We start from the raw sequence: 15,837 nt of genomic DNA on the forward strand, positions 1-15,837 counted from the left end.
AAAAGTACCAAGTATCCTCTATTGTCTAGTGGAAGGTGTCCCGCATTCACTAGTGTCTTGAGAAAGGTGTCTGTCATCTTCTTGTGTCTTGTGAAAGATACCAAGTATCCTGTCTTGTGAAAGGTGTCTAGCATGCTTGTGACTTATGGAAGGTGTCAAGCATCTTCTTGTGTCTTGTGAAAGGTAACAAGTATACAATATTGTATTGTGAAATACGCCTATCATCTTCTTGTGTCTTGTGAAATGTAACAAGTATACAATATTGTATTGTGAAAGGCGTTTATCATCTTCTTGTGTCTTGTGAAAGGTAACAAGTATACAATATTGTATCGTGAAAGGCGTCTATCATCTTCTTGTGTCTTGTGAAATGTAACAAGTATACAATATTGTATTGTGAAAGGCATCTGTCACCTTCTTGTGTCTTGTGAAAGGTAACAAGTATACAATATTGTATTGTGAAATGCGCCTATCACCTTCTTGTGTCTTGTGAAAGGTAACAAGTATATGAAATGTGTGCTGCATATTGTGTTTTGTTAAAGGTGTCTAGTATCCTTATGTGTTTTGTGAAAGGTGTCTAGTATCCTTATGTGTTTTGTGAAAGGTGTCTAGAATCCTTATGTGTTTTGTGAAAGGTGTCTCATATCCTTATGTGTTTTGTGAAAGGTGTCTAGTATCCTTATGTGTTTTGTGAAAAGTGTCTCATATCCTTATGCGTTTTGTGAAAGGTGTCTAGTATCCTTATGTGTTTTGTGAAAGGTGTCTCATATCCTTATGTGTTTTGTGAAAGGTGTCTAGTATCCTTATGTGTTTTGTGAAAGGTGTCTCATATCCTTATGTGTTTTGTGAAAGGTGTCTAGTATCCTTATGTGTTTTGTGAAAGGTGTCTAGCATTAACTACTGTCATGTGAAAGGTATCAAGCATCTTGTATTGTTTTGTGAAAAATGTCTAGCACCTTGTCTCTTTTGGAAGGTGTATAACACCGGTCTGTCTTGTGAAATGTGTCTAGCATCAGTCTACATCTTGAGAAAGGTGAATAGTAGCCTTTTGTGTTTTGTGAAAGGTGTCCAGCAACTTCTGACAAAGAACCTCTCCACCAACTACTGCCGAGTTTTTGCATCAAGAATGTTGGCTTCCAGCATGTGTTCAACATCATCAACACTATCCGCTGTGTTTTTCACTTTCACATTGTCTTCAGGCTTATGTCAAGCATCCTCTGCACTGACCACTGTCATGTGTCAAACATCCTCTGCACTGACCACTGTCATGTGTAAAACATCCTCTGCACTGACCACTGTCATGTGTAAAACATCCTCTGCACTGACCACTGTCATGTGTCAAACATCCTCTTCATTGACCAGTGTCATGTGTCAACATACTCTTCATTGACCAGTGTTGTGTGTCAAACATCCTCTTCATTGACCAGTGTTGTGTGTCAAACATCCTCTGCATTGACCAGTGTCATATGTCAAACATCCTCTGCACTGACCACTGTCATGTGTCCAAAATCCTCTGCACTGACCACTGTCATGTGTCAAACATCCTCTGCACTGACCATTGTCATGTGTCAAACATCCTCGGCACTGACCATTGTCATGTGTCAAACATCCTCTGCACTGACCAGTGTCATGTGTCAAACATCCTCGGCACTGACTACTGTCACGTAAAACATCCTCTGCACTGACCACTGTCGTGTCAAACATCATCTGCATTGACCATTGTCATGTGTCAAACATCCTCTGCACTGACCAGTGTCGTGTCAAACATTCTCTGCACTGACCATTGTCATGTGTCAAACATCCTCTGCATTGACAACTGTCATGTCAAACATCCTCTGCACTGACCATTGTCATGTGTCAAACATCCTCTGCACTGACCACTGTCATGTCAAACATCCTCTGCACTGACCACTGTCGTGTCAAACATCCTCTGCACTGACCACTGTGGTGTCAAACATCCTCTGCACTGACCACTGTCGTGTCAAACATCCTCTACACTGACCACTGTCGTGTCAAACATCCTCTGCACTGACCACTGTCATATCAAACATCCTCTGCACTGACCACTGTCATATCAAACATCCTCTGCACTGACCACTGTCATGTCAAACATCCTCTGCACTGACCACTGTCGTGTCAAACATCCTCTGCACTGACCACTGTCAAATAGATCTAGACTTCCCATGCCTGCACGGTACATTATCATGGAGCGAACCAAGTCCCACAGAATGACCACCCAGTCCACTTTTGACTTACAAAGAGTAGTAAAATTCTGGGGACCTTTTCTGGTGACCTTTCAAGATGGTGGTGCAGACAATGTTTACAATGGTGATAGTGGTGAACTGTAGTTGAGCAGACAGGATGCTGTCAAATACCACACAGCATACCTAGGTTCAGATCTCCACAATTACAATGGTGATAGTGGTGAACTGTAGCTGAGCAGGCAGGATGTTGTCAAATACCTCACAGCATACCTAGGTTCAGATCTCCACAATTACAATGGTGATAGTGGTGAACTGTAGCTGAGCAGGCAGGATGTTGTCAAATACCACACAGCATACCTAGGTTCAGATCTCCACAATTACAATGGTGATAGTGGTGAACTGTAGCTGAGCAGGCAGGATGTTGTCAAATACCACACAGCATACCTAGGTTCAGATCTCCACAATTACAATGGTGATAGTGGTGAACTGTAGCTGAGCAGGCAGGATGCTGTCAAATACCACACAGCATACCTAGGTTCAGATCTCCACAATTACAATGGTGATAGTGGTGAACTGTAGCTGAGCAGGCAGGATGTTGTCAAATACCACACAGCATACCTAGGTTCAGATCTCCACAATTACAATGGTGACAGTGGTGAACTGTAGCTGAGCAGGCAGGATGTTGTCAAATACCACACAGCATACCTAGGTTCAGATCTCCACAATTACAATGGTGACAGTGGTGAACTGTAGCTGAGCAGGCAGGATGTTGTCAAATACCACACAGCATACCTAGGTTCAGATCTCCACAATTACAATGGTGACAGTGGTGAACTGTAGCTGAGCAGGCAGGATGTTGTCAAATACCACACAGCATACCTAGGTTCAGATCTCCACAATTACAATGGTGACAGTGGTGAACTGTAGCTGAGCAGGCAGGATGTTGTCAAATACCACACAGCATACCTAGGTTCAGATCTCCACAATTACAATGGTGATAGTGGTGAACTGTAGCTGAGCAGGCAGGATGTTGTCAAATACCACACAGCATACCTAGGTTCAGATCTCCACAATTACAATGGTGACAGTGGTGAACTGTAGCTGAGCAGACAAGATGCTGTCAAATACCACACAGCATACCTAGGTTCAGATCTCCACAATTACAATGGTGATAGTGGTGAACTGTAGCTGAGCAGACAGGATGCTGTCAAATACCACACAGCATACCTAGGTTCAGATCTCCACAATTACAATGGTGACAGTGGTGAACTGTAGCTGAGCAGGCAGGATGCTGTCAAATACCACACAGCATACCTAGGTTCAGATCTCCACAATTACAATGGTGACAGTGGTGAACTGTAGCTGAGCAGGCAGGATGTTGTCAAATACCACACAGCATACCTAGGTTCAGATCTCCACAATTACAATGGTGACAGTGGTGAACTGTAGCTGAGCAGGCAGGATGTTGTCAAATACCACACAGCATACCTAGGTTCAGATCTCCACAATTACAATGGTGATAGTGGTGAACTGTAGCTGAGCAGGCAGGATGTTGTCAAATACCTCACAGCATACCTAGGTTCAGATCTCCACAATTACAATGGTGACAGTGGTGAACTGTAGCTGAGCAGGCAGGATGTTGTCAAATACCACACAGCATACCTAGGTTCAGATCTCCACAATTACAATGGTGACAGTGGTGAACTGTAGCTGAGCAGGCAGGATGCTGTCAAATACCACACAGCATACCTAGGTTCAGATCTCCACAATTACAATGTCCTTACTCCAGCCATCTTGATTGGTCACTGCTTCATACAATGACTGAAACAAAATGCTTGATTTGCCATTGTCACAATTGCATCATGTCAGTAACAAAATCATGAATGAACACTGCATAAATATTTCATTTTTCAACCACCCATTCCTGGTTTAGCCTCACAGTAATCTGAGAGCACTGTACTCACTCAAACAATGTTCAACTGGGTGTATTTTTAGTGGTTCCTACCAATGAGTCATTATAGGAACTGTTTGTAGTAGAGATGAGAACTCTTTGTGGTGCTAAGCCATTACCTCTGTGAAACAAATGCAATGTCTTTTTGTGGAATTGAATATATTCCAGAACAGAAACTTGAAGGATGTCCTTGCAAAATGGGAGAATCAAGGCTGACAATAAGTTGATAAAAGAAAAGGCTATACTAAGAAGCTTTTGATGAGTAATATGTGGTTTGCTATCATCTGTATGAAATGTCATGTGATACAATAGCCTGGAAGTCTGTAGTTAGTGTTCAATGATGACCTCTTTACAAAATGACAGAGAGTGAATCGATAAAATGAAATAATGTAATAATCCATACGTAACATAAGCAAATAATCAACTGTTATGCAATAATGAACAGTTTCTCAATAATATGTGAGTGAGTGAGATAGTTACACCTCTTTGAGCAGTATTCCAGTCATATCCCGGCCTTTCAGCTTTATATGGGAGGAAAGGGGTGAGTGAGTGAGTTTGGTTTAACGCTGCTTTTAACAGTATTCCAGTTATATCGCGGCGTGTCAGCTTAATGTGTGAGGAAAGCCCGAAGTGATGCAGGTCTCAGACGTTTACCACTTCGGTGAAACCCACGAGCACAGGTATGGTGCCAACAAACCTAGAAACATAATCGGGGCGAACTGGGATTGGAACAAACAATCATAGGTTTCTGGCGTGCCCAAGGGACGCAACTCTGCACAACGAATTGCAGCGCCTTAGATGACTAGGCCACCCGTGCCCCTAGGCAAGGAAAGGCTGAATAAAGTTGGTTGCAGCTAATTTTGATGCAGGTCTCATATGTTTACCACTTTGGTGAAACACATGAGCATGGTTATGGGTCTGACAAATCTCGGAAACATAATCTGGGCAAACCGCGATTCGAACCCACAATCATAGGTTTCTGGCGTGCCCAAGAGATGCAACTCTGCACAGTGAATTGCGTCGCCAGTGACCTCTTCACGAGTTTTAGTAATATGTCATATGGACATACCCGTATATATATTATTTGGCTCCTTGTATCTATCATTATACATATTATTGTCATGGTAATATAGGGTGAGCAAAAGGTAAAGTCGAGACCTCCAATGCAAAGGAAACATACCAAAAACTCTGGAATACACTGGGTACCACTTCTCTCAACACGATTTCACGAAACATTATTTCACACGGGGAAGTTCCGAACCTATTTGCTGTTTTAGTTCTATTCATGTTGTCAAAATAAATGTCTGAATAAACAGCTGATTCACGATCATGTGATCAGTTTTATGTACGGACAACCATTGACAATATATAATTCATAACGTGTACAGGCCATTGAACCCACTCAAATCAGTCCTGAAACTTGAATTTGTCAGTGACGGTTTAATTAACCAAATGTCCTATTGAATTCAGCTAATATTGGTCGTTTTATGTCAAATATGGATCTGTCACTTTCGTGTAGTTTTCACACAAAATCAGGAGTAACCGTGGAGACATTTGGTGTCGTGTGAATATAATTAAGGTCATTAAACTGTTTCACAGGCATGACATGCCATTACTTACTCAAATCCTCCCAAATTTAACACACAATCACTTCCGCAAATTCATAAACAAACTTCGGCACGCCTCTCGCCATGTTTTGCCAAGCGCGTGGTGTGTTTAGGTTATTCTATTACCGCTTGGGAAAAGATCCGCCTTGGGCGAAACAGCACAATAACAAATTTAATTTAAAAAATATTGTGGAATACACATCTGAATAAAGTTGGTTCCAGCTAATTTTGATTTGGTCTAATTCATAATTAGTAACTGTGGTATGGTTGATTTTAAAGAGAAACAGAAACTAAACAGAACTATTTGTTCTCCTTTCACAGGGAGCATAATGTGCTCGAACACCGGCAAATCTTTTTTTAGCAAGTGCTATGCAAAGCCGGAGATGCGAAGCCAGTTTGCGAAACATAACATGGAAGAAAATACACCAGAATACAACAGAAATATGTATCAAGCGAAATGTGTATTTTGCTGTTGAATGTGCAAACTAGAAAGTGCTTTATTCGCCAGTCAATATTCCCTGGAATGGATTATGATAATTCCGAGGCTTCAAAGATGTGACGTCACTAATTAGGGGCCAAATATAAAAGTTGTATTGTTGGACTTGTACATGTTGCGATCATCATAGATAATCAACTTTTTAATGGGATGGATTCTACCAGCGCGAAGGTAAGTGTTCATTTTCACGAAAGGAATAATTTGTTGAATTATTTTACAACACACTTGTTGAATTATTTATGAAACATGTATTCTGTTGCGACGAGTATTTATTGAGTGAGTGACCCAGATGCGAGTGTCGATTTCAGATTTGAGGCTGACAGCCCTGTGAGCATACCGATAGATGTGAGAATTTCTTAATTTACAATGTCTGTTTTGCAGTTCGTTGGCTCCTCCTGTGGTCAGCATGGACCCTATACTTTCTACAAGGCCTTCAAATATTTTAAGGACAAAAAACCTAAAATTTTGTCGTTGGGGGAATTTTTCTTCGTGGAAATTGTACGCGACGCACCAGTAAGCATTGGGGAACTTCAACTCCTTTGGCACGATAAAAACAGTAACCAACTGTTAACAAGTGTCCGACTCTATTTCCTACCGGACCATACACCTGATGGAAAACTTGACTACCATGGAGAGGTAAGTATTTTAATTTTTATTAAATTTATTTTAATTTGACTACCATGAATCACCATGGTAATTATTTGTCATTTCTTATTCAACATTTAGTGAATTAACATGTTTTTGTTTATAATGTTAAATTTATATTGATGAACTTGATTACCAGTTATTTCCAGTTAATTTAGCTATTTAACAGGAAACTATATGTTGTTGACCTATATCCACCAAAGCCATTTTAACAATTATTTTCTTCATGTTTGTTTCATGTGAGCTTCAAATGTCTTTTTCAGAAAGGAATTTGTAATTCTTTGCATTATTGATCACAGTTTACCCATGTTCAAGTAGACCGCTATCTGTTTTTGTCTTTGTAATTTAATGTAGCTTGGTCGTCATTGCATTAAGTGTTGAAATTGAAAGAGTTCAGAAAATCAATGTCTATGTACACATTAAATAATAAATTACATGTGGCAGTCAGACTTTCAGCTTGCAAAAGTAAGTTTGGGGGGTATTGTAGTCAATTTAGTGTTTGCGATATTGCCTGACCTGTAACCCTGGGTAAATCTGCTCAACCATCAAACCATAGCTTAGTGGGAAAGCAAGCTGGCAACCTTCAGCATGTAATCGCTACCATTACTGAAGCATCTAGCACAAACATAATCCTTGGCCGAGTGACATCTAAAGATAGTAACACATTGCTTTTTTATTTCCTTTAGTACGTGCAATGAAGATTACATTAATTTGTGACATGAAACTTTATAAAACTACATCTGTATATCCTGTTGATTTTTTATGTAAGAAAATAACAGGAATTTATTTGTATTCTGGGACAATAGGGAGGTCAGGTCATAACGTTTATATTTCTCATGTGTTGTGAATTTGTTAACATGACCCAAACACAAGATGAGTTACCCAGACCTGTCATTGTACTTTTGTGCGAAAACAAGGAAAAAACATGTCTTAGAGACTTTGCGGAATTTGTTTGATCTCCTAGATTTGAATGGAGTATTTTTGAAAAATCAATATTGAATTTTGTGTTTTTTTTAATTTGTTTTCTTGTTATCAAATTTTCTTTAAAGAAATATGTTTACATTCATCCCTATGAACACTTTCTCCTGGATCAAGGGTCAATTATATTTTTGCTTTGCAACTGTGTCGTTATCAGCTAAGAAGTAGCTATTTTCTAAAATAATTATATTAGATGTAGAGCCCGTTTTGTAGAACTATATATAGGATGAAACACATGAAATCACCTTTCTGTAAGTACATTTCTCAACAATTTCCAATTTCATTTCCTTGTTTAGACATGAAAAAGTTGTGTTTGTTGTACAAACTTGCTGGTGTCGTTTGCAAATCCTTTTAGCCTAAAAGTTTTCCTTTAACATCAAATAGAGAACTTTAGGGGGTGAGAAAGGGGGGATAGGTCGAGTGGGGAAAGGGGGATGGGTCTAACAATGGGGAAACTTGCCCAACCTTCTATCTCATTATTCATGCAGGCAGTGCTGTAGTAATGTCATGGGCCAGGCTGAATCTATTCACAGCTGATTCCAGCTACATTCATAATGAGGTGCACTTGCAATCAAAAAGGTCAAATTTCTCTTCAAAATCAGTAGTTACACCTGTGTAATAATTTCAGATTTTCAAGTCATGCTCCATGAGGCTTTTATGCTGAAAGAATATTCCTTGTGAAATGTTTGGTGTTATAATGAGGTTGCTAGGGCATCACAGCATACTGCAATGGAGTGAATATCCCTGTGGGTCAGTGTTTACACTGTCACATTCTTATATTGTTGAGTGTTAAAGATCAATGTAAGCAAAGGGCATGTTCAACTCTTTGAGTAATGACTGGTATTATATCGTGGTGTTTATATAAGTTTTGCAGTGTGCTTATTCATGTATTTATTACCTAGAAATTTTATTATGCGGCTATCCATAAACTTCACACATGCAGGAACTTTTGTGTTAATTTCTTTTCTCAAATATTCAATCTTGTTCCAGTTGTTGTGTATATACATTTTTGCTCAGTTTGCGTATTGAAATATCTGTTTTCAACAAATTTATTTCATTTTGATAAAATATGAAAATATATAGTTTTTCGTAAATATGTTATGTTTTACTTTGTTTATAATTCATTTAGAATATTCTTTTAAACTTTTTGACGATATTTGCGTAATGCCACTTAATTTTAAAGTTTTGCATCTAATCAGTTTCACCCTGTATGATAGGAAGCAGCCATATTGAATTTGCTATATGTTGTCTCCCAGTGAATGTGTAGCAGCTTTTCAAGCTTCAAGTGTAAATTTTCAGTAACAATTTTAGTTCTTTTAAAAAAATAACTATGTTTCTATTGATTTGACAGAATTCAGTTGTATTTAAAATTATGGACGTTTTGGTACTTTTATTAGATTCCCAAATGGATCTATATCTGCTGTATTTTAACTTAGGTGTTACAACTTAAGAATACAAGAAAGATCATTCACATTGGCAAAACTTGTAATGGAAAAGGCATAGACTTCATATCCCCTCTATACCACAGTTTGATGTAAACATAGAACATTTTTATCAAATACTGACAAAATTTACTATTGGCAGTTTATCAATATGGAACAAGTATTGGAAATTAATATCTGTGCCACCGGATATACATATGATGGAGATTTGAATGATTTGCGTTATAACGAGTTCGGCTTGGCGATAATGCAGTCTATTTATAAGCAGCCCTGGTTTTCCACTGACTCTGGCCTTCAGTGTTGACTGTGTTTGTGGTTTAGTCCTAGGCTGTAGGGTTGAACTTGTCATTTGTGACATTTTTCTTGTCCTCTTTATCTTCTAAAACTCAAAAGAATGTTGAATCAATTTCTCTTAAATAATTTTGAATTGAACTTTAAAACTTTACTGCATAATTTATTCATATGAGGTGATCTGAAAAAAACATTCAGAGTTATTTGCTTTTAATCCAGTTTGGAAAGAAAACTTTCTCACTTCTTTTGAAAAAAATGTCTATTGTGTTTCATAACCTTTTTGTTTTACATTCTACTTTTTTTCTGATTTATTTGAGAAGCATATCAAGAGTCTATTCACAAAACAGAAGGCTCTAAAATTTTTTTATTGATTTTTCAGCACATATGTTATTATTTTATTCTTTTTTTTTGGGGGGGGGGGGGGGGGGTCTGTTTAAGTTCTTTTATTTCTTCAATATGACAATGCCAGTTTTGAAAAAAATCATCAATCTTTAACAAAAAAAAACCCCAAACAAATAACTTTTTGAGTGATTTTTCATTATATTGAAGGTTTCAAGTGCTTACTTTGTAAAACAAATTAGTGCAGTTTTGGTCTATTTTTTTAAAATGAATTTGGGATGGAGAAAGATAAACACATTTGTCTCATGAAAATAGTTATAAAATAATAGAAGATATATGTCTCTTTTCCAAAATAGAATAATTTATGTTCAATGTAAACTGCCTCATTCCTACCGCTATCTCCTAACACTCATCTTCTGAGAATATATTCAGAATATGTTTGTTTCTTACTATTTCAGGCCTTTACACAGAGAGACGTGTTATTATTAGCACACACAGTAAATGCTCATATAATTTGTATATCAAGCAGGACACATTCAAATGCATATTTTACAGTAGAGGTAAATTTGAAAAAACTGTTTTTGCACTTGAAGTGAGAGATTGGTTTGCAATTATTGTATGAGAGATATTTGGTGAAGAATGTTGATTTCCGCCCCGGTGAAATAGACATGATATATACTGGTACAGTGAGGCGGCAGCATGAGCTGGGTTCCAGCAGATGTCAGCTATTAGCGTCCAGGCCACATGGCCAATAAACAGCCTGTTCACAAAGTACATGGCAGTAAATGATAAGCCATCCCTAGATGACTTTGTCCTGCTGTAATCGTTTCAGAGTTTTCCTAATTTCCTTTTGTGTCAATTGGATTTCGTTTAGGATAATAGTTTAAAATCAGGAATAAGAAAATTAATTTGAAATTATTTTTAAAACATTCTGTTGATTGTTCTGTTATATTTGTGTTGATACGACCTGGTTTCATAATAGCATATGTTTTGTATCCTGCTCCTTGAGGGTGTTTTGTAAGATGGAATATCTGGAATCTTGGAACATTTTTTAACTAAGTTCAGTAGAGAAATCAGAATGAAGTCACGTAAATAGTCATTCAGGATTCTTACTGATAACATTTTAAGCCAATTTTCAACGTAAATAATATATAGATTGCAAATATTCACTCTTTGAAATAACTGTGTGCTGAATCATTAACACAATTTATCAAACAGTTAACAGAACAATAACAGGGGTAATATGGTTTTGAATAGGGCCTGGTCATGACTGAATAGAACATGGAAGGCCATTGTATGTAGACATGATTGACAACACCTCATCAGTTGCAGTGAGCAGCTCCTAATTCCCAGTCTGATGTGGGCTGGTGGTAACCAAGGCCATGCTTCACTGGCTATAGGCTTGGGCCCACTTTGAGCTGTGGGGTCATAAAGTTAAAATCTGACATTTCTTTTGTGTCAGATTACATTTTGACAGTTGAAATTGACATGATATTTAAGTTAGTCATATATTTTGAAGTTAAATCAACAACATTTTTGTAAGTTAACAACCATGTACATCGAGAATTGTTTAATGTTACATCATTGGCTCAAGTCATCATTTTCAATACTTTGTAATTGTTTATGTATTGAGTGCAGGGAAGAAACTGAAAAAATATTGTTCAAGGGTTCACAGCAGTCTGTTTAATTGTTATTTTTACAAGATAAAAAAGTGGTTCAAAATGAAACAGTCGAGTCTTAAAAACTATGTTTTGCAAGAACTATTCAGAAAGCGGTTTAACAAAATTACCACGTACACCAAACGTCTGCGAGTTACTTGGGAATTGATTGCTTAGCTGAACTCCCAATTTCTCTTCATTTTGCTAAGGAATCTTTTGAGGCAAGTGCCTTTGAGTCATCCTTCAGTGTAGCAAATTTTGACTGGCACTTGCACATAATCAATGCCTTCCTACAGTGTTGCTTTTTTACATATTAATGATTGACAAAATATATGGACAAAACAATACGTTTCAGTTTCAGGACATTCTTTGACATTCCATTTCACATGAGTATACCTTTTTTGACTAACAATTTGTTAAAATCCAAACTTATTTCCACAATAATCTTTTCTTTTTTTTCATAACTATATAAGTTATCAGGCAGTAAAGTTAATGGTTGGATTTGCCGACAGAATGACCAAGCTTCTGGATTATTTCCTGTGAGCTATTTTTATACTGAACATTAAGCATGAATGATTTTCCTGTTTCAATGGTTCCTTCCTTGTCCTCCATGACATGAGAGTCATGGTTGCTGATATCGCCTATGAGTGATGGAATGTCAACATGACTGTATATCACCTATCTTGTAGACCTGCTATATCTACTCTGTCGTGGAAGGGGTGGTTGAGTAGTCTACTGGTTAAAGCGTTCGCTTGTCACGTGGAAGACCCGGGTTCGAGTCCCGACATGGGTACAATATGTGAGGCCCATGTCTGGTGTCCCTGCCCTGATACTGCTGGAATATTGCTAAAAGCAGCGTAAAACCATGCCCACTGTCGTGGAACTCAGTGTTAGTTACACAATGCCACATTTCACTTCAGAAAATGATGTTCATTTCAACAAGAACATCACAACTGAAATGAACTTTGAAATAATGTGAAAACATGAATTACAAATGTGTATTGTGTAGTTATTGTAAGATACAATTTGCCACAACACATTATTAAAAAATATATTTAATAATATTGTCCAGAAAATACATATTAAGAAGGTAACCTCGGGGAAAAATGTCATCAATATTTTTCATTTCTGCTGCCAAGAGAGCTTTCATGTATACTCTATTAAGGTAATAGGCATGCATGTATATGCTATATCTATATGTAAATATCCAATTCACATCCAAAGCATCTGCTATTAACAAATGAAATATGCATCATACTGTCTATATGATATAATGACCATGAAAACAATGTTGATTGGATATAATATAACAGGGGGGATGAAAACAATATGAAGCTAATAGAAATGCAATATACGGGCAGCTGAGCTAAAAATAGCTAGACACATCAGCTGCGTGAAATACAAATTAGGGCATACAATGATGCTACAGTATCCAGGTTACATATACTGGTTGATTTCTTCATGCAACATTGTGAGTGCAAGATGTGTGCAATAAACTTGCTTTTGTGTTACTATTGCAATGTACATGCTTGAGAAGTAGGCTAATATGCAATATACATCCTTTGTTGTGTGATTAAATACATTACTAAATGAGTCCGTGTTAGATACTGTCTTTATTACGAGTGTGTTCAAAATGTATCTCGCGAAAGCTGGTTTTAAATACACTTGGTGTAACAAAAACAGTTTCTAGCAGGACAGGGAGCGGTGGGGTGGCCTAGTTGTTAAAGCGTTGGCATGTTACGATGAAGACCCGGGTTCAATTCCCCCATGTGTGTTAAGCCTGTTTCTGGTGTCCCCGCCATGATATTGCTGGAATATTGCTAAAAGCGGTTTAAAACCATACTCACTCACTTATTCTAGCAAGGACAAGTGGGGTAATTCAGTTATTACTCAGTTAACTATTTCTACATTATAGAAATGTAACATGACAAAAGACATTGCTGGTGCAAGGGTGGTGTATGAATACAATATTCGTAGCTGATGACCATAGACCCTTTACCCAGGAGCATCCTAGCAATAAAGTGCGCAGCTTCTTCTGAGATAGATCATGGGAAACGATAAGATGCCGATTCTAAAAACATGTTCATAATAGCATTTATATGTACAAACATCACCAAATTCGAAGCATCTGCATTCAACAGACCCAATCTAGCTTCAAACTCAGTTCAGTGGAGGTGAGGGGTACTAAGAGACGAACGACTCGTCCAGTTATATGATGGCAATTTGTCAGCCAATGGGCTGTCTGTTTTGATATTGATTGTAATACTGTTTTAGTACACGATTTGGTCAATTTTAGAGCACAAAACATGTATACCGTATTGGACGTAATAAGCGCCCCGCTCTAATAAGCGCCCACGGCGATATTTGCTAATATATTTGCTAGTGAACAATTCCATTTAGCACCCTTCCGATTGGTCAATGTACAAAATACTTATTTATTCGCGTACAAATACACAATCTGTGTTATATGCACCCTTAATTATGGGCATTTAAATTCTGAAAAAATATATCTGTCGTATATAAACATTTCAGGCTGGCAGCATAAACCATGAAATTTATCTTTCAACCCTGGTTTTTTTCACCCAAATAATATTCCAATATGAGGCCCCTATTTCTAATTTTGAGAGCGCCCTGGGCGCTTATTACGTCGAATATGGTAACATGAGATTGCATGGGTTGTCATGAGGAAATTTCTAGCGACGGTCCACTTGGTTCAAGGGTGCCTACTCTCATTTACAACTCGAAGTTCAAGGTCGTAACTTGACCTTATATGATGGTGAATGATATGATAGTGCTTCTAAAAGATGTTTTGTTTATTAGTGATGCTCTTAAACTTGATAATGCCACAATGTTAGCCCTGTGACAGTGACAGTCACTATATATATTTATTTTAAAAAAAGAAGAAGTATTTGTTTGCAAGTTCTGTGATCGTAGGCAAGTGCAAAAACTCAGAAATTCTAAGTAAAATATGTCAACAGGCGGAACTCCAGAGAGTTTTAAGATGCATGCAAAGCGTGTCTATGCATTGCTGGTGTGAAGAACAGTGGCTTATCTGTCTAGGAGATAGTAGATGTTGCACATACATGTGTAAAGTGCTCCAGGGGTCCCCATTTGAATGACCATTGTTGAAAATAATAGTCCTGTCTGCATGTGAACGCTGTTTAGTAAAGGTGTATTGTTCGTTACTGAATTGGTGATCTCTTCACAGGTAGTAATAATACAACTGCTCTGTGCAAGTTCTGTGGTCACATGTTATATAGATGCTACATACATCTATAATGAGTTAGATGTGATGGTGTGTGGAATATTTATGAAATATACATATACCGTATTTCCTTGAGTATAGTGCGCAGAAGCTCTGTAGAAGGAGGTGTGCATAATACACGCCATAATGAGTTTTGATGGGTATTTTCCCCTCAGCGGAAAGACATTATTGTGAGCATGTAACACTGGAAATACCATTTCAACAAATCTGTACTGAAGTACGCAAATTAATCATGTAATTACACTGTCTGGTTATTAAAAGTGCTCATTGTATATCTGGACTTATATTTGTAACTTATTTCATTGATTTTATTCAAAATTCTCTTCAATATTGTTTTAATTAATTTCAGCGAAATCATGTGTGAAGCGATCGGAAGATTGGTTATTAAAAGTGCTCATTGTATAACATGAAATACACATCTTCAGTGGGTGAAATGGGTGGGTGAGATAAACATGAAATATACACCTTCAGAAGGTGAAATGGGGGTGCGCGATAAACATAAAATAATAATCTTCAGCAGGTGAAATGGGGGTGTGAGATAAACATGAAATACACATCTTCAGTGGGTGAAATGGGTGGGTGAGATAAACATGAAATATACATCTTCTGCAGGTGAAATGGGGGTGTGAGATAAATATGAAATATACATCTCCAGTGGGTGAAATGGGGGTGTGAGATTAATATGAAATACACATCTTAAGTGGGTGAAATGGGTGGGTAAAATAAACATGAAATATACATCTTCAGCGGGTGAAATGGGGGTGCGCGATAAACATGAAATAAACATCTTCAGCAGGTGAAATGGGTGTGTGAGTTAAACAGGAAATATATATCTTCAGCATATGAAATGGGGGTTTGAGATAAACATGAAATATACATCTTCAGCGGGTGAAATGGGGGTGTGAGATAAACATGAAAAATACATCTTCAGCAAGTGAAATGTAGATGTAATATACACTGAATA

The 15,837-nt window shown here is 37.6% G+C and overlaps 2 protein-coding genes across 2 annotated transcripts in view; one reads left to right on the top strand and one right to left on the bottom strand.

The window, feature by feature from the left end:
* Nucleotides 1-5,859, bottom strand: part of LOC139452347 (ectonucleoside triphosphate diphosphohydrolase 1-like) — a 51,383-nt gene extending 45,524 nt beyond the window's left edge. Inside the window, exon 1 of the mRNA XM_071233795.1 lies at nt 5,773-5,859. The gene's annotated coding sequence lies outside the window, so the exon portion shown is untranslated. The remainder of the gene's footprint in view (nt 1-5,772) is intronic.
* A 312-nt stretch (nt 5,860-6,171) lies between these two features.
* LOC139452175 (AT-rich interactive domain-containing protein 5B-like) overlaps nt 6,172-15,837 on the top strand; it is a 67,905-nt gene continuing 58,239 nt past the window's right edge. The window contains exons 1-2 of the mRNA XM_071233537.1: nt 6,172-6,426; nt 6,637-6,891. Of these exons, the coding sequence (XP_071089638.1) occupies nt 6,406-6,426; nt 6,637-6,891 (276 nt within the window). The 5' untranslated portion in view covers nt 6,172-6,405. The remainder of the gene's footprint in view (nt 6,427-6,636; nt 6,892-15,837) is intronic.

This window comes from Haliotis cracherodii, unplaced genomic scaffold (genome assembly GCF_022045235.1).
Source record: "Haliotis cracherodii isolate W230 unplaced genomic scaffold, xgHalCrac1.p SCAF_9, whole genome shotgun sequence".
Taxonomy (NCBI): domain Eukaryota; kingdom Metazoa; phylum Mollusca; class Gastropoda; order Lepetellida; family Haliotidae; genus Haliotis; species Haliotis cracherodii.